Here is a 27,669-nt window from a genome sequence, read left to right as displayed (position 1 = left end):
AAACCTGAAACAATGAGACAACAGGATGTTTAAAAATAAAACCTGTTTATTCAAAAACAGTGAAAATAGTGTATGAGTATTCTCTTTTACAATAACTCATATCTTTTTGAATAACTCAATATTGGTATTTCTATTTACAGAAAGTTCAGGCCCTTGAGAAAATTTCCGCAGACAGTCGAGCACATTCCGGCTTTTATATCCGAAGATATTATGTACAAAACAGGTTCAGGACTCAGTGAATTTTGCAGACAGCAACTCCCAGAGGAGACAGAGAGAAGCCCAGCGTAGAGTTTCAGCTGGATTACACATCACACAGGTCCTAGATGTCTTTGAGCAACAGTAAGCTGCAGCTGGAAGGATCAATAGGATAGATGGGTAATGAAGCTCTGAGCAGAAAGGCCTGTTATTTGACGTTTGGAATAGCTGGAGGATGCCTCCTGCAGACAAAATCAGAAGAATCAAAGAAATGAATATAAGGTTCAATATGATATAACAATATTAACAGAACAACTACTAAAATTCCTAATAAATGACTGTATACTACCATTGAACAATATGTTTCAAGGAGAGACTGATGAAATGCAACAGTGTGCTTTGTTATATGGAAAGCGCTTAAATTATATTTTTAATTATCCACCTTTCATTTGCATGATTTAACTGTAGCTTTCTTAAAAGCAAAATTTGTAATTTGTTGCTGCTATGGCTCTTTCAATCAAGATATCAACAAAAGACAAACTTCTTGAAGTAGCTTTGGATCATGGGAGTTGTGGTTCTTTTCCATGATTGCTGTTTATTGTTCGGGAGGTTGTTATCCAGAGCCAAATGATCATTTTATTATTACAAGGAGAATTATATGGCTTCAGAGGAAAAAATGGTGAATAAATTATTATTATTATGAAAGATTCCTGTAGTATAATTGAGACAGCAGTCGGTCCCCAGAAATAAAAGATTGGAGAGATTTTCAAGGTGCTAATCCAAATGTTGCAACACTGTGATTCAGGGTTCATAGCTCCCTTCTCAATATATATATATATACATATATATATGTATCTTTATTTAGCAACTTTTATTTGCCATAATTCCACATGTTTTGATTGTTACACAATTCATGACCTGTAGTTTCAACTTCACATGATCTGAATAAAAAACGGGGGAGAAAAAAATAGACTCATAGAAGTCAGCTCATGCCCCACGTACTGTATATCTATAGGGGAAAGAGAGATGGAGTAAGGAAAAGAGGCATAAGGTTGGATGGAAAGAGTCAGGAAAGAAAAGAGGGAGACCATGCGGGAAAGAACCTAAAGAACCATTGGAGAGCACAGAGGAAATGAGGCAGAGAGAAAAAGGAGAGCCAGGCCAAAAGCAGGGGAGGAACCAGTGAAAGAGGAGAAGTGAAGAAATGTACAAGAAAAAGAAGTCGGGGGGAAAAAAGGGAAAATAACGGTTATTGCATGAGGGAAACTGGGGAGGGCAATAAAACAAATGCATGCTAGGAGAAAGAGGGAAAAGGGGGGATGAAGGACAGAGGGAAAGATGAAAACTTGACAGAGCGCTCAGCCTGTTGTCTCTGGCTCCAGGAGAAAGCTGCACAGAGAGAAGTCCTGTCTGCTGAGGCTGATGGGAATGAGAATATGAGAAACACATTTTCCAGCAGACCCCCACCCAGCTCAAATAACTCCCTCTGCCTCTGTAGCGCACCGTTTGTTTGATTGTGTGTGTATCACAGTGTATGCATATATGCCATGTTTGAGTGGCAGCTCATCATAATGTTGCAGGTCAGATTTCAGGCTGTGTGGAGTCAGAGTCACCTTGGCACGCTAGGTGGAGCACGGTGGGGTTGGCCAGCAAACCGATGGAGTCCGTCATTGCTCGGGGGGGCAGTGTGGGCATGAGTGGGTACCCGAGGGGCAGAGGGGGCATGGCCACGAGCCACTGCTTTACCACTGCTCACTGAGTTTTTAGGGAGTGTTGGACTGTATGGAGGAGAGAACCTTTAGTGATGTCACTGCATTGATTGATTGATTGATTTTATTTGACCATTCTTGATATAAAAAATATGAAACAGCAACCTGTGTCATACGTAATATAAATAGATAAAAAATAGTCGGGGATGACACAATAAAGCCCTAAGGCTTATTTCCATTGTGGTCCCTATAACGCAGGAGACGGGGGCAAGTAGCAGCATATCTTACATAAATCAAACAAGTACCATTCTTACATACATACATACATACATACATCAATCATTCATAAGCCACATAAAAACATAAATTACAGTTTCAAATACACGCGACAGATACAGATTGCCAACATTCTAAGATTGGTGTTTAAACCATTTTTTCAAGTTTTGTTTAAAACTGCATATGCTTCTGATTGATTTAAGTGGGCCAGGCAACCTGTTCCAAAGAATTGTTCCAGCATAAAGAAAGGACTTTTTACCCATGTTTGTCTTAACTCTAGGTGGTACAAAATCTGTTAAGCTTCCCCTAATGGGGATGCATGCATCTATGCATCGCTGTAGTGTGACGGTGCACGTACCTGGAGGGCTGTATCCAGGAGGAGTCTACAGGTGGAGGCAGAGGGATGGTGCAGGTGGAGGCAGAGAACTTTCCAATGACAGTGAGCGCCTCCTTCAGGGCGGCATGCTTGCGGAGCACTTCCTCGCGGTGCTGCTGCTGCCCCGGTGACTCATCCATCAGCGCCGAGCATTCTCCCAGAGCGTAGAGTTGGGCCAGGAGCTCCGAGCTAATGAACTCCTTCACCTACAGAGAGGGATTATTAACAGCTGTCACAAGTAGAAATGTTCGACTTTGTAAAGTGATATTTTTTTACTCTGATTTGGGATTACAGCTCCAAGGTGAAAGTGTTTTTTTTTCCCTATGCACTTTCATTTCTTTTTGCAAAAAAAAGATTACAAAAGCATGCACATCCACATGATACTGCTTGCTGGACGGAGGAACATGTTAAAGATGAAGAAACAGAAACCGCACACTAAATTATGCTCCTATTATTTTACCGCCAAAGTGACAGTTCAAATGGAATCTATTTCTTTCTTTCTTCATTTTTCATTCAAATCATTGGTATATGTTCAAATACTGTATCAAATGGTGAATACCTGTATGGTAGACAGGGGAAATACACATTCTAATAACCAAGTTATAATAACCAAGTTCTTTTATGTCCTAAAAGAAGTCACTTTGTTTGGGATAAATAGGGAAAGAGCAGGTTTTGTTGGGCTTTTGGCTGGTAACTGATAAACAATTTTAATAAGAAAAGGAGAAAAAAAAGTTACAATTCTTGTCTGGATGTCTTACGCTGTTGATCATGAGGTGCATTATGGTCTTTGGCATTAAGTCCTTGATGGTCTTGGAGATGATGCTCATGTAGGAGTCCACCAGGCTGCGAATGGTTTCCACCTGACGCTCCAGCTGGGGGTCTGTGAAGTTTTCAGGAGCTCCATTTCCCTGGTCCTCCACCTGGGTGACGCAGACAAGATGGAGTTGGGAGTAAATTGCAGCAAATTGCGTTTCAATTTTTTATTTTTTAGACATTTCTGTTTTAATAGACAGTGAGGGAGGGCAAGAGGGAGAGAGGGGATGACATGCAACAAAGGGCTAAAGTCAAATATAAGGATTTTTTCGATACTGAATATTTGAAATGGTTTCAATACTCATTTTTGTCAGTATTGATATACAGGTACCAACGCTGCTTTCTTATTTCTCTTCTCTGAGACAGTAAGTTGACACACACGCACACACACACACACACACACACACACACACACACACACACAGTGTGCTGCAGTGTGCACATAGTCCCAGTGCTGTCTTCTAGTCGGATTGATATAATAATATCTGGTTTTAATATGGCGTTAGCTCATTAAAGGTGATGTTATGTTCAATAACTTCTATTCACACACTTAACTTTATCCTGTGCTGCACGCCATGTTAAAAACATCTCCTGACTTTTTCCCCACAGTGTTACATATGGCAGAGGGAAAAAAAAATTAAACTATTGTTAATGTTGACAACAATCATTCTACTGTTTTCTGATTTTAGCCAAGAAAAGAAAAGTTGTCGTTATCACGTCGTTATATTTATTCATGCTCTCAATGTTGTGTAATTTTTTCCCTGTGGTATGGAAAATGGTACTGAATATTGATATTTTTCAATGTATTGTCTCAAAGTTAAAAATTCCAGTATTGTGACAACACTACAAAGGGCCCTGGAGCGGACTCAAACCCAGGCGGCTGCGGTAAGGACTCAGCCTTAATGGTATGAGCTCTACCCAGTCAGCTAGCACGGCGCCCATCCCTGTAGTTTTAACAAAGGATGTGTGAAGCAATTAAGATCCGTCTAATGTGTATTTTCATATCTCGTTACCTATGATATGCTAGCGATGATAAAAAAAAAGTATAGAGCCACTGTGTTAGGAACAGGGAGAGCAGAATGGAGGGAACACAAAGAGGGGGAGTGGGCAGAAGAAAGAAAAGGGGGAGTGGGTGAGGGACGAGGAACTGCTGATTAGAAACAGACTAGAACACATACACATACACACATGTTGTAGTGACATCATGGCCCAAGAATGCTGTGCTGAAGAGCCAACGACAGAGCGAGATGGAAGGGGTGGGGGACTTGCTTTTTCGCTTTGGCAGGGGAAGAGAAGGGGGAACATGGAGAGAAGGGTAAGGGGTTACGGCCCGGGTTTGAGGTCTTTGAGTGCATGCAGCACAAAGGTAAGGTGCAGACAGGTGCAGCTCCCCACAGCTAAGGTCAGGGTTGGGTTTAATTAGGTTGAATTAGGGGTCAGAGTACTAACGGTGACTTTCTCAGGGTAGACTCCGGCCTGCAGCAGAGACGCCTTCCAGCTGTCCAACTCTTCCTGAGAGTCGCAGGCCAACTCCAGGCATTTGTAGTCCTTGTACACGTTCCTGAAATTCAGTGCAACATTGTCAGACATCTGCAAAAACTACACTTCCTGGCCAGTAATCAGAATCAGAATCAGAATCACTTTTATTGCCACTGTACCTGGGTACAATGAGATTAATAAACAATAAACAATCACCAAGTCAGTGTGAGAGACAGAAATAATAATATACAAATAATATACAAACAGACATAAGGACATAAGGTGCACACTTTTGAATTGCAGCAGTGAAAAATAAATATGGTCCATATACACGAGAGATATTGCACTTGTTTGGAGGTATTGCACAAGAGGGAAGATCAGTTCATACTGCAGTTTAGGGTGATTATGGCCTTGGGAAAGAAGCTGTTCTTGAGTCTGTTTGTTCTAATAACACTCTTTCCTCCATACAGAGTATTAAACACATAATGTACATACCTTAAACAACAGTTGTGGGGAGACGAAACCATTGAAAAAATATTGGTAACGCTTTATAATAAGGTCCTTAATAACCATTAATTAACAAGTAATAAGGCATTGTTCTCGCTTTAGATCCGGTAGTTGCAAAAAGCATAGTTAACTTATAGTTAACTTATAATAGATGAGCAATAAAGTATATTTTAATATCAATAAGCAAAGAAAATAAGATTAATAAAGGCATGGCAAAGACATAATGGGTGGGTCATGGGTGTTTGTAATGCCATTATTAACACTTATATAAGCTTATGAACACACAATAATGTTAATAAGCATCTTGTAAGGACTTACAAGGGCCTTATTACTTGTTAATTAATGGTTATTACAAGGACCTTAATATAAAGCGTTACCAAAATATTATACAGCTCAGATTCCAAAAAAGTTGGGATGCTTGAAATGTAAATAACACTTGAATGCATAAAAAACATAAAATACATTTTAATTGTAAAGTTTTCAATTGAATATATGATGCAAGGGATTAACAAAGTTTTCCATTCTGTTTTATTTATGTTTAAGAGAACGTCACAACTTTTTTTGGAATCTGGTTGTAAATGTTGAAATCATCCCGGGTTGAATTAACTTGAATACAAAGTGCTGTATTTTCATATATGAAAACCAAGACCTTAAACAGGAAACCTGACCTTTTAGTAATGACAGGTTAATACTGGTTTCTCTTTGTATAGGTGATGTAAGCAGAATGTAAGTTCCAATGCGTGGGATAATTTTAGTTGGGCAACATGTTTTCAGTCATTTATAACTTTCCGCTGTCTCCTCTTTCTGACTTGTTCACATCCAGTGGAAACAAAACAAGCCATGTTTTGTGAGAAGAAAGGAAAGTAGTATCTTGTAGTACTAAAAAAAGCATCTCCTGCAAACTACTGTCAACCACATGCTGCATCACCCACTTATCTTGTGAGATGATTATCATTTGTGTGAACTTAAAAAGGACGTCAGAGCAAAGAATGTACCAAGAAAACATGGATGGTTGTGGTGTTTGTGTTTCTTAATTCCCCCTCTTGACCCACTTTGTACACAAGTCAAATGCTGTTGGAACAAATATGCCTTTGTTTGTATCATGTGAACTCACAAACTGAAAAAAAATATAAGATGCAGTCTTAGATTCAGAACTATTTCTCTCCTACATCTTCATATTGGCTCATAGACAAGATTTTGTATGTTAAGTTTCCTGTGTTTGCATGAAAATAATAATAAATTGTGGAACTGAATTGCCATTGTTAATTCTAAATGCTACAAAATGCTTTAAATTAAATGTAATATAAAAGAGAATTTTATCAAAGAGGACATTTTTATGATTTTCCTTATTTTCCTGTCATATACACGGTTACCAATAATAATAGTAATAATAATAATAATAATAATAATAACAATAATAATAATAATAATAATTTTGTTTTCAGACACAATCCTGACAAAAAAATATTGATTATTATTATTATTATATTGATTATTATAAGTTTTGAGAAGATATACACTATATATAAAGAGGTAAAAAATATATATTTTATTCCAACTTTAAGAGCAACCCTGCATATAGAATGTTACAATGTCAGATGTTGATAATAACTATGGACAAAGTCTCAAATAATGTGGTTCATGTGTGTAAAAAAGGTAGACATGCTAATGTCAAGAAAAACTTCAGTCTTGAATGACCTTGTTGCTTATTTCATCCCAATTTCAGCTCACATTCCCACAAGAAGTAGCCTTTATTGGTGATTTTTTTTTACAGTAAAAATTGTTCCAATTTTCCATTGCACTCATTCTTTCTGTGGCTCTGACCACGATGACAATGTGACAGAGATAGTGGGAGCAAAGATGTAAAAAAAAACAAGAAATACCGACCAATCTGTGCAGACTGTTTCAGGAGGTGGGGCTTAAAGAGAAAGGAGGGTGGATAGAAGTGCAGCAGCCACGGGCAGTATGAAAAAAATAATAAAAAATTAGCAGGCCAACATGTTCTGGTAGAAACCCCCAAAACTACTATTAACCTGACAAAGAGCATAATGGGTCCCAGCCAAAACATTTCTTTGTATTTCTATCAGGCTTCAAAGTTATTAATAGAACAATTGTCCCAGCCAGGTCTAATGTACAGTATGTAAACACTGGCCACCTATTTAAGTGGTGCACTAGCTGACCTGTGACCCATTCCCTCGTCTTGTGTAAATGACTCGATGCAGGGGCAACATGAGTCATTGGGTTTGGGCTAGTCTTCGAAAAAACTATTGTTACGCTCCTTTAAATGCCATACCATATAAACAAACAAAAAGAATGTAACGATAAATGATTCACTGACCCGGAGAGACACACACGAGCACTTGCAACTCGGCAGATACACACATATCGTTAGCCTCATAGCATATTTGCCTAAGTCATATTTGAACGTTTTCGGGAAACAAGAAAATACACAATTTTTAGTAAGCCCATTGGTATTCTTAATTGATATTGTAACAGTAAGTTCAAATAGAAGTGTGAACAAGTTTGCATAAAAAATTAAACACATCGATTTCATAACAGATAAAAGTGACTTAGGCAGAATATGCCCTGACTAAGACAATTTTTCTCTTACATATAAATAATGTAGTTTGGTTTGTATGTAGCCGCAAAAATGCCTAAGTCAAAGAGATGACTAAGGCAGAAAGTGATTTTGGACTCTAACAAGTGTTCTGATGAGAACATAGGCAATAAGGCAGAAAGATGCAGCAGTGGTAGGAGAGAAAAGTTAGGCAGATATCCCAATTTGGCCAAAAAATGACATTATTTATATGTAAGAGAAAAATTGTCTTAGTCAGGGGATATTCTGCCTAAGTCACTTTTATCTGTTATGAAATCGATGTGTTTAATTTTTTATGCAAACTTGTTCACACTTCTATTTGAATTTACTGTTACAATATTGATTAAGAATACCAATGGGCTTACTAGAAACTGTGTATTTACTTGTTTCCCGAAAACGTTCAAATATGACTTAGGCAAATATGCTATGAGGCTAACGATATGCATACTGACAGACACAAAAAAGACTCATCAGTTTCAACTGCGGTGCTTGACATCACCTCCCAAACCGCAACTTATCTTCTTATCTTCATCATCTACGCTCTCCATGCTATTCATTCCGCAACCTCTATTTCCCCTCCATTATCTTTCTCACTTCCCTCTTCACACCATCACACCATCTCTGCTCTTTGGCTGATGCAGCGGTTACAGCAAAGCAAGAAACAAGCAAAGGATCTGTAGCAGGCTGTGGCCCATCTGTTAAACATTTTTCTTTAATCACTCAGTTGTTTCTTTCCTCCTTTTGTTGTTCCCTTCTCACGTTCAGAACACATAGCAATTAACCTCAAATATGCGAAACCTTTTTGTGTGTGAGAATGAGAGACACACAACAGAAATGGAAAAAGAACAGACTGCAGCAACAGAGAGCGATACAGAAAGATCAAGAAATAGGCAGTCAGTTTGTGAGCTTATGGCTGGGCTAGGATGGGTGAGGCTAATAAGTCAGGGCGTGGTGGCTAACAGACGGGGAGCCAGGCCAACGATGACAATACTAGAGTGCTATTACATTAAGATCAGGACACTAACGGTTGTATTCACAAGCTAGCACACATTAAAAACGGTTCTCTAAGCTGATTTATCACTTGCTTCAACATTTTTTTTTCTCTCGTCCCCTTTGCTTTCCTCTCCTCAGCTTGCAGCCAGTGTGAGTTTTTTAACTCATCTTAAGGAATTTCTCGGCAGATCCTTCACTGCTTTAGATTTGTAGAGTTTCCTGAGGTTTTTGATTACTGTCAGACAGGGACAAAACCACTGCAATGTCTGCCACACACACACACACACACACACACACACACACACATACACGGACAAATGCAAATACAGAAAGAGAAACAGAGAGAGTGAGGCGCAGGAAAAGGAGGGGGGGGGGGGCGCCATAGGACAGACTTTGACACATTCCTGGCTGATGGCTGATCCTCTCTCTCCCGCTTTCTTTCTCCTCTCAGCCCTTCCAATTCTTCTTTCTCCCTCCTTTTTGTGGTGAGTCGAGCAATTCTTTCCAAACAAGAGCAGCCTCATCTCTGATCCAAGCTCTCTGGCTTTGATTAGCTGCTTAATGAGCCTGCCGTCGGTATGCTGTGGTCTATACACACACACACACACACTCACTGGCAAAGGCACATACACACACGCAAACACACATGCGCACACAAATCTATTTTGTGTGTCTGAATGCAGCATAGCACAGAATTATAAACAAAGCCCACATGCTCTGGTACAATCAGCCAGGCTTTGGGACAGATCCAGCTCCTAAACACTCTTTCTCTCTCTCTCTCTCTTCCTCTTGTGCTCCCTCTTTGTGTCTCTGTCTTTCTCAATCTGTTTTACAAACATAAACTTAACAAACCCAGCCCTACCCTCAAGGGCCTGGCATACATACTGGAGATAGAGAAAAAACCTGCTGCAGTACCCACTGGATATCCTTTCAGTTCCGGTGGCAAAGTTGAAAAGAAGAGGTCAAGGGAAGGGCAAAATACCGCTCTGACATCTCCTCCCTTTCCTCCTCTGACATGTCCACCCTTGTAAAATATCAAGCAAGCAGGTGACAAGAACAGAACTCCCTTTTCTGACTCACACACAACACACACACACACACACACACACACACACACACACACACACACACACACACACAAACACAGGCCCTCCAGCCACACTCAAACAAACCTTAACTCTGTGTTGAAGATAGCAAAGACAAATTTGCTGGACATGAAGCCCTTCTCCACATCCCTGAGCTTTAGGTTGTCCAGAGGAAGCATGTACTTCTTCTCCTTCTCCTGAAAAAGACAGAATACAGAGAGATAAAGTTTGACAGAGGTATGCCGAGTAAAATATGACATCACATAGAGGTAACACAGGTGTTGATAGCAAAAGACAACAGAGACTGAAGACAGTTCAGTTGGGGGCTTTAGCTAAAATAGTTGTATGTCTGCTCGTAAATATCTGTCAGCCTGCCCCTAGAGAGGAAAGAGGGGCGGGCAAGAGACTTAAAGTGAAGAAGAAAAAGTGTCAGAAGATGTCAAACACTGTGCTAGCAGAGCACCTGAGTTCATATCAGATGATGTGTCTGCCTGTCAGACTGCCTCACATTAACAGCCCACTAACTAGGGAAAGAGAGACAGTGGGAGAGGGAGAGAGAAGGGGCCATAAGTCTATAGTCTGTCATCACCGCAGGGACTTATGAATGACAGAGAACAGTTGGAGGAGTAGAGCGGCCAGCGTGAGGAGAACCAGACAGTATGGAGGCAGGGTACAGAGAAGTGAAGCGGGAGGGAGGGAATGAGAGAAGGAGTAAAAAAAAAAAAGAGGGAGAGAGGCCGGGCCCACATGTGAAAGTCATTACTCAGACTCGAGCTCTAACACAACATTTCTCCTAAAGTGAAGCCCTTCCCCCTCATCCCTCTTCCTCGACCTGCTCCCTCTTTCTAACCTTTGAGAAGGGGGCTTCCAGAAAGGTTGATTCCAGAAATGGTGGTAAAGAAACAGAAAAGTGTGAAATAGAAGAAAGAACTAAAGCACGCCTTCAAATGACGGCATCCGAAAAAATCCTGAATGTTGTCATCTGTACGTGTGTGGATGCATGTGTGCACGCGCTGCATCAGGGAGCGCGCACACATGTGGTACGAGACGTGAGTGTGTTGGTAGTACATTTTGGTCTTCCCTCTGTCAGTGCTCCCCTGAACCCTACGACTCTCTCCCTACGTTCCTCTTTCCTCTTTTATTTTTTTCAAAAGGGGCCCACTTCCTGTAACAGAGGCTGAAAAAAATGACAGGACGGGATTGGCGCTCATACAGCAACATCTGGGATCGCTTTGGACAGAGGGGGAGGAGACTGGAGAGAGTATAGGGTGCTCTGATGGGGTAGAAATAGAAAGTAGGGATGATGAAGAGAGGAAGAGGAGGGATAGAGGTGGATAGAGGGATAGAAGGAGGTGAATTTTGCTAAAGTAGAAGAGGAAGGGTTGAGGAACATAAAGAGCAGGAGAGACTGTGCAGGAGAAGTGGGGAGAAACTGCAGACCACTCAAAAGTTGATTCCCCATGGGTCCCATCAACCCATATATGGCTGCTAAGTTCCTCCCTAACTCTCTCTCTCATTCTCTCACTCCCCGTATTTCCTTATGCCTTCCCTGAGTGAGCAGGCAGATCCCCAGCTGAATGAGTGAATGTGCCACGTCAAGACTGGATACTACGCCGGGACACAGCCCCGCGGACGCCCGACCCAAGATACACCTCCGGAGGAAGGACACCAATAGGAGTGGATGTCTGATCTGTGTGAGACCCCTCGCCTCACGACCCCGCACGGACACAGGATACGAAATAACAGAGGAAATCTTTTTCCGAAACGCCTGCGCCACTGGCAGGACTGCTAGCAAGCAGCCAGAGCGGGAAAAAGCGGAGGCCATAGAGAACGTAAGAAAGGGTCCTGCTCCGTCATCCCAGTGTTCAGACTACCTGTTCAGGATCTTACTGGTGTACAGTAGTCTGCACATTGGTTAGACTGTGCAAGGAAGTGCTTCAGCAGCAAGATGCATGACTACGTTGAAAACTCTACTCTACGCTGAGGCAAATCTAGGGTCTAATATTCTCTGATGTTTCTTGCTTTAATGGGTGCTATCACCAGCTTTCAACACTTCAAAATGCAGTTATTAGCTCTATATTAAGTCAAGCATACTGACATCCATTTTTTAATAATTGTCTCCGTCTTAATGCCGAGTAATACCTACGTACAAGGCAGAAAAGTTTATTTAAGGATGAGAAACCATAACCTGTGATTGACTATTTTAATCAATAACTAAGGCAGAAAAGCTATAAACTAGGTCAATAATTTAGCTGCTTTTACACACATTAGTTGAAGAGAAGCTCAAAACTAACAGATGTTTTTCGGAGTGCCTCTCATTGGGTATTTGAGTTTCTGCATGTGCATCTATGTTGCAATATAATAACTCTTGTGTTCACAGACATCATGGCACTGTTTTGTATATGCAAGTGTGTGTCATATTCCCAGCGGTGTAAGGGTGGTCGTGAAGTATCATACATCAAAGCGGCTGTGTCTCCTCTTCCTCTAGACTAATGGAGCTGAGATATGGAACAGGCCTCACACACACACCTACACACAGAGGGGAGCATGTAGATTAAGTGTATGTGCATGAGCCGTCTGTTTTTCTTCAGACTTGCCTGGTGGAGCCCTGGCAGTCGCAGGGGGAAGGAATGTATGTCTGTTCAGTGTGCTGTGGAGATTAAACTCTGAACTATTATGCTGCACTCTCAGTGTGAGGTCAGTGTGAGGGTACAAGTGTTTAGGCACACAGAAAGGAGATGATACCGTGTAGCCTTAAAGACGCTAAAAATTTGGAGTGTACAGAAGCAATCGACAGGGATGGAGAGAGGAGGCTGGAAGGGGTGAGGGGAAAGGGGGGGGGGGGTATTTGTGAGAGAGACTGTGGAGGAGTTAAGAGGAGAGCGGGGGGGGGGGAGTCGAAAAGGGGAGGTCTGCAGTGTAGAAACAGCCATGTGGGATTTCTCTGGGCAGATCTTGGAAGCTGGTGTTTGGACAAAGCTTCAGATTTTCCAGCCAGGAATGTGCACAGTCCCAGGGAGACTGCCAACCACAGAGAGGGGGAGAGAGAGAAAGAGGGGGAGAGAGAGAGACAGACAGACAGAGAGAGAGAGGGGGGGGGGGGAGAGAGAGAGAAATGAGGAGGAAAAGGCAACAGAGGTAAAGAAAGAAAATAAAAAAAAGGGGGGGGGGGGGGGGTTAGTAGTCGAAGAAAAAATAAATGTCTGTGAAAGGTAGTGTGGGCAGGGAGAGTAAGAGTGGGAACTGCAAGAGAGAAGAAGCACAAGCTTGGCTGGTGTGACTGTGTGCGCACACACACACATGCATGTGGAAAGGCCCTAGATCTGATCTGATCTTCTGTGATAATATGGGTGACTGATTTTGCGCTCAGGCCTCCCAAACACAGCAGATAAACCTTCCAACGTAGTGAGGACGTGCAAGCATTAAACACTGACTAATGCAATTGAGTATTGAACCAAAATTAATTCCAGGTTTAGACTTTCATATTAGCTTAAAAACCTTGTGGTGAAACATGCAAGGCTCATCATGAGCTGCAGACAGCCATGGTTTGTTCCTCTGATGTGGTCAACAGATATTTGCTTGCCTGTGTTTGTATTATTTATTGCAGATGTGCAGGGTCTGTGTGTATGTGTGAGTTGATTTGATCCTAAGGAGATGAGAGTGAGAGGGAACCTTTAACACTGTGTGTGTACAAGATGCATGCCTGGGGCTGTGTCAGGGAACACTGTGTTCAACAGATTTAGTGTTTATCTAAAAAGTGTCCATGTGTCTGTCTGAGTGACTGTATATTTTTCTCCACTATTTGCATGCCAGTTTGTTTACATCAGCCTCTGCATGTGTACTGTATACTGTATACACAAAGTCTGTCCACTATGTGTGTTTGTGCGTGCATTTGTGTGTATGTGTGTGTATCTAAGTTTGGCTTGGTGCAGCTCCAGCTGTGTCAGAGTGAGCCGCTCCAAATGCCTGAACTCCCAGAAGAGGAAGAAAAGGGGGAGTAAGGGGAAGAGTGAGCAGGACGAATGGGGAGGGGGGGCGTCAGAGAGGAATGAATGGGGGAAATGGAGGGGCTCACTAGCAGGTCCAGGTGGCAGGAGAGGAAAGCAAAGAAAACTGTTTAGCTGGACAGAGAAAAAGAGTTCAAGAGGCTCTTTTAGTTCTGCTTTTAATGGTGTCATATGTCACAAAGCTTCCATAAAGAAAGGCACTGTGTGTTTAGATTCATCCACAACACCGCCTTCAAGTGTGGTTTCCAAGAACAATAACTTATTTGTAAAAGCGCCCTAGCAACCACTCTATTATGTCTGTCAAACAATACACAACTCAATTTCATCCACAACATCTACAGTGCCTTCATCCAGATGGGACTGTTTACAGGTACTTGTTTCTATCCATATACAATTGCTGCAATGTGTTACCCTCTTCTGATCTCACTTCCTGCACTCTGCCCCTCCTTCTTCCCATGACATCAACTGTGACAGGATGAGACTGTTGTGGTGTGTCTGCCTGTCTACACTTGCTGTGCAGACCTTCTGCTCCTGTACAGCAGGCACAGACAGGCAGACAGATGGCAGCCCCACAGACACCAGAACAGAGGGCCACCAGCTCTTCGATTTACTTTAACAAAACTGCAGGAGTGTTACTGAAACTGTGACAACAATATCAACAGATGACGGATTTCCCCTTCTACTTAATTACTTCCAAATTAACATACTGTTTCAAGCTGAGATGTGTATGAATAAATTTGTGTTAATAAACAATGTGCTGCTGTGTTTTGATTTCACTGTTTCCTTATTTATTAAGCACATAAAACACCTTGGTGCAATCTATTCATTTCAAGTGTGAGTGTGAGTGCCTCACCTCATCATCCCTGAACCAGGAGAGGCTCTCTGCACTGAGGATGAACCAGTATTCCCTGGGTCCACCTTTCATGATGCCAATATTGCTGATGGTCAGCCAGCCCTTGCGTATGACCTGCACAACAACCAAGGGTAACAAGGTCAGGTGGCAGGGCAGACTGGACCATCAAAATGACATTCAGAGGACATTTTTATAGAAAATTTGACAGCAAGAAAGAGATGTACAAAGCAGGACACACAATGAGAGAGGAATCTTGCTGAAAATAAGAATTGACACTGTAGGAAAAACAAAACTTTCACAGGTTAGACACGAGCGGAATTACAGACGTAAAGAGAGGAGACTACAAACTGCAACTGTAAGAAGAAAAGAGTTTGAAACATTAACAGTGTATAAAATTAAAAATAAAAAGATTATTAAAGCTACAAAAAGCCATTTGCCATAGAGCATGTTTGCGGCCACCAGTTGCATGCCAACCCACGACCCTCAAGCTTGAATCCTGCACATAAATATTTCCAGAAGAGGCAGCAGAGAGTGAGAAGGCTTAAAGAGACTCCTACTATTCGTCTTGAAGGATGGACCACAACCTGGAAAAAAACAGGAGATTTAAAGATGTAAAGATTTTAAGATGTAGTTAATGTTTTTGTTATATAAGGGGGTTATTATGTCTTTTGACGGCAATATTGATGATCAAATAGTTAGGTACTATATAAGCAACATGATTGATGGAGGTTGTGTAAATAACTGACACCACTTTTTTAATTTCCTAAGCTGTGGTTAAAATGTACTGGTGTTCAACAAATCTCATCATCACACATCAAGACGCCAGTCTAAACACAGCCATACTAGGATCATGTTTTTAATTATTCCTGCTTTCAAGTGTGTCTCATACATATCGTGTTACAAATTAATCATAGCAGATCAAGACCAAAAAGAAAAAGCCTAATTTTTCCTTGCCTTCCTGCATTCCTATGAGGAGCCAAGATCAACTCTGGTTGCATGATTGGACCCTAAATCTCCTCCAATAAAATCATAAGATATCTAATTCATCTGCAGCTATGAATTTTAATCAGTGCTGATTAATGCGTAACACATGGGATGGTGACTTTACTGAAAATAAAAAGCAAACCAAAATGTAAGACGGAAGGGGAAAAAAGTTCACAATCATGCACACTCAAATGTTGCAGTGCAGAGAACCAATATTAAGAGAACCAAGCTGTCATCAACAAATATAGACTTGTGTTTGTTTTGACAAAGATGACTCTGAATTAAATCGGAGGGAAAACAAGATTGAAATTGCATTACCAGCCTTATTTTTTATGTTTTGGCCAAAGGGTGATTATGCTAAAACAAGAATCTTATTGTATGAGATTTTTGGATATAGCTGGGTGTTTAGTTGGCAGTTGAACCTTCTGGTGACACGAGTGTAGATCAGTAATTCTGATGCATCCTCTTTGGGTCAAGGTTATAATAGTGGATTTTTTTTGGATTTTTCATTAGTTTTAGTTTTAATTTTGTTGTGAATTTTTGTTTTCAAATTCAGTTAGTTTTAGTTAGTTTTTAGAGTGAGTTTTCTAGTTTTAGTTTAGTTTTTATTTTTTGAAAATGCTTAGTTTTAGTTTAGTTTTTATTAGTTTTAGTGTTAGTGTTAGTTTTTTTGTAATGGGCTATATGTTGGGTGCGTGATTCAAAGAGGCCATAATAAATGTTTCCTTTATTTCCTTTGGTTTATCCATCTCAGCCCCAATAAGGTTATTAACTCTTACAGTTCTGGGGGTTTTGAATTTTGGTTCTAGTGTAGACATCCCAGTCTCAGTAAACATATTTACCATGTGTTGCATGTTCAAATAGAAACACTGAATTATGAATGAAAAAAGTTGACAAAAACGAAAACTAAGGACATTTTCCCTATAATTTTAGTTAGTTTTAGTTAGTTTTGTAACCACAAAATACAGTTTCAGTTAGTTATTGTTTTTTTAAAAACTCTAGTTTTTATTTTTATTTCAGTTAACGAAAATGTTTTTTCAGTTCTAGTTTTCGTTATTTCGTTAGTTTTCGTTAACTATAATAACCTTGCTTTGGGTGTGTTAACTCAATTTAATCGCAATTTAGAAAGTAGTTGTTGAGATCTTTTACTCTCACCAAAGTGATGGACCAATGGGAGAGCTAACTTAGTCCATCTGTTGCCATCATCACCATAAAAAACTGTAAAAAGGTATTTTCTGCTGTATGCTCCAGGTTTAGACAGATAAATAGATGGAGAGATGGACAGACGGATGTGAATAAATGCAGTTATTGAAGTCTTACATGGTTTCCTGCTATCGCTGCAGCATTCTTCTTATTGCTTTGGTTGTACGTCTGCTGGGCGCTGAGACAGAGGAAGAAACTTATTTCATTTACTCTGTTGGCATGTTGGAATTAAAATTTGTTTAAAATCCAAGAGTTTACTTACGCAGTGAAGCCGATGAAATCTTCATGTTTGGTATTTATGTAGGCAAGCTGTGTGTCAATGAGCAACAAGACCTGAACAGAACAGACATCCGTTAACTAGAGAAACGCACACAAAAAATTAAGAATAACTGTTACGACACTAATTTGTGAATGCAATGTCAAGCTGTGTGTGAATGACCTGTTCCCTGCATTTACTCTCTAGCTCTCGTATTTCAGTAGTTACAATTCTCTCTGTCTCCTCTTGCAGTTTGGGAAAGGAACTGAGCTATAAAGAGGAATACAGACCAGAAGTTAGACGAAGATATAATACAGTATGGACACCCTGAAATTTACAGCAGATTATACAAATACATTACACAAACGCACATTATTACCTTGTTGATACACTGGTACACAGTGGTGATTAGTTCTTGACTGACCATGTCAACAAATTGAATACATGGTCCTTTTAGTAATGATATCTGTTTCTTCACTATGGCTTCAAAGGCCAAATCAGGAGTGAACAAACCTGTCCTGTAGGGAAAGAGAGGGAAACAAAACAAAAGAAGTGTATTGGCTGCAGCAAACAAAATGTCTTTAACCAAATATTGAAAATATTAAATACATATTGCGTACAGCTCTTTGTAATGGAAAGAATTACTTTCAATTTAAGAACACAAAAAGAGGTATTTATTGAAAATTGGCAAAAATGGATTACATACTGTATGTCTCTGCCATAAAACCGGATTTCAGGTAATCTCAGATTGGATGATCAGAATACTTTCATTTCTTTGTACCTTTCCCCATTTTATTTTATTTATTCATTTATTTTTGGGTGTTTCCAATCCCCTTTTGTACGCTTTTACTTTTTTCCTTGATATTTTCTGTATTTGTCTATAGGTCTTCATGTCGATTGTTTGTTTGTTCATTTCAAAAACCAATAAAAAGTAAATGACAAAAAATGAAAATATTAAATACAAAAAACATTTTGTGTTTGCTCAGAACACTATCCTACCTGACACCATGGATGTTTTTGATGGCATAGTTGATTTCCCGCCGCAGCTTCCTCTCATCTGATGTAATCTGAGGGCAAACACAGTACACTATGTGAAGAGGCTGAGGAGCATTATAGTTTAGCAACACAGTTATTAATGCATATACAGTATTCACAAACTACTGTATGACTGTATACATATGCAAAAATGTTCAGATTGTGCAGGTGTTGTTCATTCCAGCTGCCATAAGACTGTACAACACCTGCACAATCTGAACATTTTTGCATATAATCTGCACTCATACACATCCATTCTCATACATACATTCTCCACTTAATTTGCACTAAGTTGTATATAGTATATTATTATTATTATTATTATTTTGTATATTGTTAAATGTCTTTTCTTAGATTGTTTTTTTATCTTATCTTAAAATTGTGTGATTTTCTGCGGCTGTAACAAAGAAATTTCCCCGCTGTGGGATTAATAAAGTCAAATCTAATCTAATCTAATCTAATCTAATGACAAGTGCTATATATGCACAATATTTCAAAGAAAACATACTCAGAATCACAAACACACCTTGAGAAGTTCATAAGGGAAGCGCTCATGGAAGATCCGATTGATCCTCGCACCTCCTGACAGATTCACTGTGTCTACTTTGTCGCCTGAGCCCTCGATGAACTTCTCAAAGTCAACAGCCAAGCGCTGAACTAACCTGGAGGACAGGAGACAGACCAGGAGAAACACTGACATTTGATCCATCTTAAAGACAACAAATGGGTACCTACACACACAGACACACACACACACATCCAAAATGCCTGACTGACTGACTTTAGCAGTATCTTGGTCCTCCGTGCAGGGTCATCAGGACTATACTGTCTGCACTCTTCAGCTTCTTTGTTCAAACTCAGCAGCTGGTCTTGCAGATGACTACGGAAGGCTGGCAGAGTTTCACGGATGTGGTTTGTCAGTTGCTGCAAATAAACATTATTGGTTACAATACATACACACAATATATTTTCTTCTCTACACATGTAGGTATGCATTTTAACCTGGTTAAGTATTCTTTGTAAATATGGGGTGCCCATGCTTTCAGACATGTGTTTGTAGGCCGGATGGGACAGAAAAAACTTCTTCTCTGCAAGCAGGGCTGCCTGAATATCCTTTTTCCCGTCAATGTCCTTCTGGCTGCGGTTCACCACCCCTATGTAACCTGGGGAGGAAGAGACGAGAAGGGAAATGAAGAGCATGTGATCATTGTGAGGAAGACAATACGCAACAAGAGGAAGGAACAATGAAGGACATTGATATTACACAGATTGAACATGCATTTTCTGACTTGTCCTTGGGAACTCTTCCAAGACTGCCATTTGTTCCATTAAGACTGTAGCATTCAAGCAGGAAATGAATATGTTTGTTCAACAGCAGAGCATGTGGAATAAAGCGGGCTAAATCCCCTATTTAGTGCAGTAATAGATGTAATAGCACCAGGCTCCATATCTAATGCTGCTACTAGTGCAGTTATTTCACTGGGCTTCCATGGCTAATGCATTAGCACTGCAGGAGAAGCATGAAGGAGCCAGCACCTGGTAGTCTGTACGCTTCCAAAAGAGCTCCCTGCCCCTCTCTCTCTTTCACACACACACACACACATACACAAACACTTTTACAAATCATTATAATAATAATAATAATAATAATACATTTAATTTCTAATGCACTTTTTATCAGCAGATCTCAAAGTGCTTAACAAGTAAAATAATTTTAAAAACAACTCAATAGAGGTAGGTTAAAAAGTCGGTTTCAAGTTTGTCATTTGTAGGCCTTTCTGAATAAAAACGTTTTCAGGCCTGTCTTGAAAGAGTCTAGGCTCTGAGTGGCCCTCAGCTGGGTGGGGAGGCTGTTCCACAGGCGTGGTGCGGCCGAGCAGAAGGCTCGGTCTCCCATGGTGGAGAGTCTGGTACTGGGGACTTGGAGGAGCAGGGTGTTTGTCGAACTGAGGGTGCGGGTGGTAGACTATAGGGGGATGAGTTCTTTGAGGTAAGTAGGTGCTATAGGTAGGTGCTATAGGTATTATCATCTCTCTCTCTGTGAAGCTGTGGTACTCATGGTTTTAAGGTAATGATGTCAAAAGGATGTGGTTCCACACAGACACAGAGACAGACCTGCTAAACGCAAACAACAAAAATGTTTTCTCACAATTGACTGATTTCTGTTTGCAATGTGAGACCCTGTCTGATGTCATACAAAGTGCATGGCCGTCTTTAAACACATGGCACAAGCTAAAGAGGTACTGCACATGGATAAACAAAAAGATAGTAAACAAAGGAGGCAGAAAGAAAGAGTCAGAGAAAGAGAAAAAAAAGAGACTGCGCCTCTGGCTGCTGATAACAAACACAATCATAATGTCAGTCCTCTTCAAAGAGCCTGTATTGGGTGCAGTGTGACCGCAGCTGCAGATTACAGTTCAACACACATACACACACATGCCCACAATCACAAATGGCACACCTCTGCGTAGAGGAAGCAACCTGTTCTCTAGTATGTCCCGGGCATTTGTTCCTTCATCCATCAGGTCCAGCTTAGTGATTACACCGATTGTGCGCTGACCTGAAAAGAATACGAAGAAAAGAGGAAATTTTGTCTGTGGAAGTATGAATAGTATACACTACTGGTCAAAAGTTTTAGAACACCCCAACTTTTACAGAATTTTATTGAAAATGATGCAGTTTAATGTCTCAGTGTACTCTGAAAACAATGCATATAACAAATAAACAATTGAAGTTAAAAAATAAATCATAGAATCAATTTAGAAAGGAAAATGTATTATAAACTGTTGACTCATCGAAGTAGCCACCTTAACAGATAGAACAGCTGAACACACTCATTCTTTCTACAATGGAAATCAAATATTCTTCAGAAAGTTCTTCCCAACTCTGTTGCAGAAGTTCCCTTAAATGTGGAGCAACTTGTAGGTTGTAAGTGATCAAGAAAAGTTGGGACACCTGTAGGAATTGGTAGCAACTTAGCAACTTTCAAGGCTTGATCAACCTCCGTTGCTGCAAGCCATTTCTTGTACCCTGAAAAAGGCCTTTTTGTATAATTTTGAAATGTACATTCTTTTTCAGTTTTGGTTAACCCTACCTTTTTGTATTTACCTCTGGAAGTTCACCACTTACCTTTGTACCCTTCCTAGCTGTTCATTGGACTTGAACTGCTTGAATTTCAATTAAAAAATGTAAAAATTGTGGTGTTCTAAAACTTTTGACCGGTAGTGTATGTCAACCTTCAACCTTTTACACCAACATGTTCATTGTAACAATGTGATGATCAATTAATCCCCGTAAAGACATTAGTGTGTAAAGCCATTTTGTCAAGTCGTAATCAAATCACACAGATTTTAAAAGCCCAGCAAACACCTACCCTGTGGGTCAACATCTTTGGCCAGTTTGAGTGCATCAGAGTTGGCCAGGTCCATGTTAGCTGGTGTGACAGCCAGGATGAGACAGTTGTCCTTACAGATGTACTGCATGATCATGTCTCGTATCTGGTACTCTATGTCTGCTGGCTGGTCACCTACAGGCACCTTGGTGATGCCAGGCAGGTCCACAAGAGTCAGATTCAGCACTGCAAGCACACACATGCATGTGTATAAGAAGACAAACATACGGACAGGTTATACATGTGTAATAAACAAGTAGGGTTGTCAAAAGTATCGATACTCAAAAAAGTATCGATACTAAAACGTTGTATCCGGATACAATACTAATTTTTAAAAGTATCGATACCTAGCCAAGGAATGAACACTTAAGTTAAGTTATTGTTATTTTTTTATCAAGCTTGCCTAATATTGTGCACAGAATACAACCTCAAAATATTGTTCTAATTATTAATGTTTATTGTATTTTTTTTTTTTTTTGCACTACCTCAGACCTGAAGCTTGTTATCATAGTTGCAGTTTCTTTTTGCACAACTGTTTTTTATCATAAATATTTAACCTGTGGTTCTGTTATTACATGTCATTTAGCAGACGCTTTTGTCCAAAGCGACTTACAATAAGTGCATGTTCATTTTTACATGTTGCATTTTTCTTCTTAATAAAAATATTTCTGTTAAATTTTGGGGTCTTTGTTTTTAATCCTGGTGGTATCGAAAATGGTATCGAGTATCGGTATCGAGTTGAAAATTTTAGTATCGTGACAACCCTAAATAAACATACACTTTAATGTATATGTCATATTGAACACACACAAATAAACATTTTGTTACCATGTGGTGAATGAATCCGTAGGTTGATGGGGACAGGAGAGATGCCTTTATTGGATCCTGTGACTCTGCGTGTCTCTGCCTCAATCTCTTTGCAGATCTCCTCAAAGTCTGTGAACTTCTTTCCCTTACAATGGAAAAATTCACCGTACTCTGGAAAGACATACAATGATCGATACAATGAAGAATGTATGGAATATCACGCCCATCCACTGCACCAAAATCAGATCTTTAAAAGTTTTTGTTTGTTTTTATTATCCCACAAAATCGTGGGATAAAAATTAATAAAAAAAATAAAAAAAAGTTTTTATATAATGCAACAGGACACACAAAATCTGTTTAATTAAATACATTTGATTTGCTTTTGATTGAACTCATCTGAAGTTTTCCTAAAAGCCCTCTGAGATTGTGTTAGATCAGTAGAAATCTACACATCCTGTCACTTGCTTCTCTGCAGGAAAAGCACATAAATAACCTAACAGTTCAGCACATAATGTGACAATGTCAGCACTGTCAGCAAGTCGAGCTCAGCCATAGTAAAATATCATACTGCCATCTGGTGGCAGTTTAACAATGACACCATACGACTGACCGTGAGGTGTGCCTTACCTACCTGCATTAGCACTAAGCAGCTGGAGGATTAAAGGTCTTCGAGTGACAATTCCTGAACCCCGTGGAAGAAAGTCTCTGTCAAGAGAAGAAAAACTGAATTGGAAAAGGGCAACATACACACAAACACACAGACAGCACAGATAGAAACTGCCACTGTATCTGCTGTCAATGCAAACTTGCATCTTGCCCTGACACACAGTTTGACACACTATTTAGATGACATTACATATTGTAATGCATCGATAAAACCATTGTCACTCAACATGAGCCTTTGCTCTGTTTTATTTTTTGTTTTTATTTGTTCTTTGTGGTTTTTTTTAAATTAAGATTAATTTTAAAATTGAGATTAATTTTAAAACCCACTTTTATTTACTGTTCTCTGTTTTACCCAGCATGAGACTCGCTTTGTTTTAGTTGTTTTTGCTTGTTCTTTGTTTTTATTGTTTTTATTGTTGGTCTGTCCTGCCATGTACAGCACTTTGTATCAGCTAACGCTGTCTTAAAGGGCTACATAAATAAAGTTGATTTGATTTGATTTGTCCTAAAACTTTGCATACCCTGCTAATATTACCTAGCGAAGGGTTGTGAGCATCAACAGTCAGCTGAACATAAGTTGTATTTTAGTTGCCATACTATCAAAAACATCAGCATTTGCTATATGATCAACCCTACGTGATATATATATGAAGACTAAAAGCTAAATTTAGTGTTACTGATAGGGAAACAGAATGCACAGGAAAATATCCTCCTCTTTCCTATTAAAATCAGTTTCAGGAAGTTTGTTTTACTGCATCCTGTCCCAGATGAAACAGCTGGCACAGACCCCCAAAAAAGGGGTGTCATGACATAATCATGGCTGAGACAAAGAACTGAGGCGTGTGTTAAAATATCATTACATGCTCAGGAAAGCAAACATTATTAGCCTTCTATAGTTTCTGGCAATGCCTCGCGTTCTACTGCTGTGGACAATGCATACGTGTCTTTTAGCTAACAGAACCGCACTGTCGGAAAAAAAAAAAAGTCGGAAACGACTCACTTACTCACTTACTCACCAGCATTCTTATCTGACAGGATGGAAATACTTTTATCTCCCCCCCACAAACCAAACCAAAGTGTCGCACTTGCATTTAAACTTTACGCAAAAAACACTGGTACTCACAGGTACACTGCATTATTTAAGGCCCTGGAAGTCGGCTAAAGGTCATCATAAAATGTTAATTCAACAAAGCTCTGTGGAGCTCAGTTTGGGTTGACTGGAGGACTTGAGGGTGAATTAATAACAGGATGCTCTCCTTCCAGCACGCAATGGATTAAAGAGGCTATGTCCTTTTTAAAAGTAGAGAAAATTAGATATTCAAGAAGGGGAAACTTGAACAAATTCTACGATAAATGGCAAACGTTTATGGACTTTTTTGTGACGATGTAACCCCCCCTCCACACTCCTTTCTTTTCTTTTCTTTGTCCCTTTTTATTTATTTATTTATTTATTATTATATATATATTTTTTTTTTTTCTTAATTTTTTCCTCTTTCCCCTCTCTTTTATTATTATTTATGTATTTTATCTGTTATGTTTATGTGTTCAGTTTATTCATTTTAAACAGACTATGTCTAAATATCTAAATACTGTATAGTCTATTTGGTTTCGTTTTGTGTGATATATCATACAATTTAAATCTAAGGATGTGTACAACATGTTTAATGTCGACACCAATGTACCCTGATGTAGGTATGTCCTCTGCTTTTTTTTGTGTACACATCAATAAAAATATGAAACACAACTAATAACAGGATGCTGATTTCATTACATTTTCAGAAGCCTGTTAGTCCCCCCCCCCCCCCCCCCATCACCTATACATCCTGTCAATGAGATAAGGTGCTGCACTGCTTACTGTCATACAGGCACCATGACTGTCGGCATCCACCACTTCAGATAAGCAACTCCAACTGCTAGTGCTGGGTGGAGTGCTGGGTGGAGGCCATGATATCTGAACACAGTGATTTCAACAGTGCATTTTAATTGGTTACAGTTATTACCTCAAGACCTGCTCGAGAACTGGTTTCAATACAGTGGAACACAGCAGATCATTATGTATTTAGCATGTCCCAGCCCCGTAATCACAGGAGCCATTGCTGTATTTTCAGCAGTATATTACAAATTCTAACTCATGAAACAATAGACATAAGATTAATATTTTTACTGATAATTGATTAATTTAAAAGTATTTTATTAACATTATCCAGGTCAAGTAAGATTACATAATGGTTTTATTGGCAATCATTTCTAATAATACTGTCCTACCCGTCATTCAGTCATTTAGGGTGACTTCACCGTTCAGACTCACAAATATAAAGCGTGGAACTACTGCATAGACAATGACTTGGGAAGCACCCAGGGGAATTTAAAAAAAAAATGTGGGAAGTTTTTCAGTTTCATAACTGAGATCTATAACAGAATAAAGCTCATGTGATCTAAACATCTGATCTGATACAAAAAGGAAAGCAAAAGAAAGCAAATATTACATGTGTCAACAGTCTCCCTTGTATTGACTCACTTCATATTTTATGGCATCACAAATTTGAGACTCACTTTTCTGGTTTCTGACTTCTGAGAAAGTAGCTCATGTTTACAAACAATGCTTGAACTTTTCTAGGCCATGGGAATAATATTTTTGAAATCTTAATGTAGGTGGTGAACTGATTTCTTGCTTTCGATATCTGAAGTTATACACTTTGTTAGTTGTTGATAGATCTCGTTCCAGGACAGGTAATAGTTAAAGGGAATATTCACAATCTTAAAAAAAAAAGCAAAAGCTATTCCTGTCGTTAAAGGCTGCTTAGAGTCCTCACAAACACCAGGAAACTGGACCATATTACACCGGTCCTTAAATCACTACACTGGCTTCCTGTGAGTCAGAGGATAGATTTTAAAATCTTACTGCTGGTCTACAAAACTCTGAATGGTCTCGGACCAAATTACATGCTTGATCTGCTCCCTCTCTATGAAGCATCCAGACCCCTTAGGTCATCTGGAACTGGCTTGTTGCGTGTCCCAAAAACAAGAACTCAGTTATTCTGCTCCTCACCTGTGGAACAAACTACCTGTAGATCTGAGGTCTGCCCCAACGGTCAGCTCCTTTAAATCAGGACTAAAAACACTATTGTTTACTGCAGCGTACTCTTAACTTTAACACTTATCTGCTCTACTCTACTGCCCTTACTTTTTAACTACACAATGTTTGACTTGTGCTTTTTATTATTTTATCTCTTTTTTTTTATCCTGCTGTATCGTCCCTGTTTTAATTGACTGTTTTTATTGTTTTCAATTGTGTCTTGCTGTTTTTAATGTGTATGTAAAGCACTTTGAATTACCTTGTGTTGAATTGTGCTATACAAATAAACTTGCCTTGCCTTAATAGAAAATGACACATTTTTTGGCATCTATGAATCGTATCCACAGTTAAAAAGGAGTTGTGAAAGTAGATAATGTCCCTCTGTACAGTTCATTCAGAGTTCACAGTGCCTTACCTGCCCACAAAGTTTTCCAGCACGGAGCTCTTGCCTGCACTCTGGCCGCCCACCACAGCGATCTGCGGCAGGTTGAGGCTGCAGCTCTGCCCCACGCCGCTCAGAGCATCCTGGAGCCGGTTGACCAGCGGGATCAGCTCCTCCATCCCCCGGTTGCCCATCGCAACAGGGCAGCCGGGCTACGTCACCCAGCCCCTTATCAACCTTGTTTTACGTCGATTCTAGACTACACCAGTAGGTATCATAGTTAATAATTACTTAAAAGTACGTTATTTTCATTTTTGATATGTACAAAATGCAAAAATAGTCTTCTTGAAGTACGGTGCTAACTTCTAACAGCTCCAACTTTAGTAGCTAATAGTACGTTACCGTTAGTGCGTCTGGTAACGATAGGAGTGTCCAATTTGGTAATCACAGTCCCAGAGTCTCTGAAAACAGTCCGCTATTGTCATTTTTGTTGTTTTAAAGCTCCAAATGGCGGCAGTATGTAGTTTCCCATGCCTCTGGATACTTTTAAGAAGCTAATCGTAGCTCGCCGCGCTGACTTTGGTCCATGGACAGAAGGAAAACATTCTACTGACAGCTAACGGAATCAAGTTTACCGCGCATGCGCAGAATCAGCAAACTTTAACTCGGCAATCCCCTTTATGCAGAAGAGGACAGACCTCATAGCCAATATGAAAGTAGGCTACCCTGACTTATCAGACACCAAGCATTCACTTCTCCAGCCGACAGCTATTTAAAATCCCACACATCTAGAGTGGGTACGGCCCTGCTGCACGTCCTATAAACACTGCAACTGGAACCAGAGAGTAAGATTCATCTACTGTAAATAACACTGCTGCATTCTTTGGCAATGAGGGAGTGACCACCATGTAGTACACTAGAAACATGCAGCAAGTGAAAGACAACTCAAGGCTGCTTTTAATGCAATAATAATAATAATA

The 27,669-nt window shown here is 39.8% G+C and overlaps 1 protein-coding gene across 2 annotated transcripts; it reads right to left on the bottom strand.

Moving 5' to 3' along the window:
* Nucleotides 1-15: 15 nt before the first annotated feature.
* dnm3a (dynamin 3a) lies at nt 16-27,353 on the bottom strand. 2 transcript variants are annotated; one of them, XM_059341122.1, is made up of 21 exons: nt 26,723-27,353; nt 23,197-23,270; nt 22,587-22,736; nt 21,741-21,944; nt 20,829-20,927; nt 19,370-19,530; nt 19,149-19,291; nt 18,894-19,029; nt 18,332-18,399; nt 17,712-17,850; nt 17,516-17,602; nt 17,339-17,409; nt 17,194-17,254; nt 15,447-15,473; nt 14,890-15,003; nt 10,117-10,226; nt 4,819-4,930; nt 3,315-3,476; nt 2,539-2,762; nt 1,809-1,973; nt 16-437 (listed from the first exon to the last, which is right to left on the bottom strand). In XM_059341122.1, exons 1-21 carry the CDS (start codon nt 26,881-26,883, stop codon nt 404-406), a joined length of 2,502 nt encoding a protein of 833 aa, XP_059197105.1. In that variant the 5' UTR covers nt 26,884-27,353; the 3' UTR covers nt 16-403. The 2 variants fall into 2 exon arrangements, with proteins under 2 accessions (XP_059197105.1, XP_059197106.1); XM_059341123.1 differs by lacking the exon at nt 15,447-15,473.
* Nucleotides 27,354-27,669: the final 316 nt, after the last annotated feature.

The sequence above is a fragment of the Centropristis striata genome, chromosome 9, assembly GCF_030273125.1.
Source record: "Centropristis striata isolate RG_2023a ecotype Rhode Island chromosome 9, C.striata_1.0, whole genome shotgun sequence".
In the NCBI taxonomy this organism is placed as follows: Eukaryota; Metazoa; Chordata; class Actinopteri; order Perciformes; family Serranidae; genus Centropristis; species Centropristis striata.
This window is presented reverse-complemented; position numbering and strand designations above follow the sequence as displayed.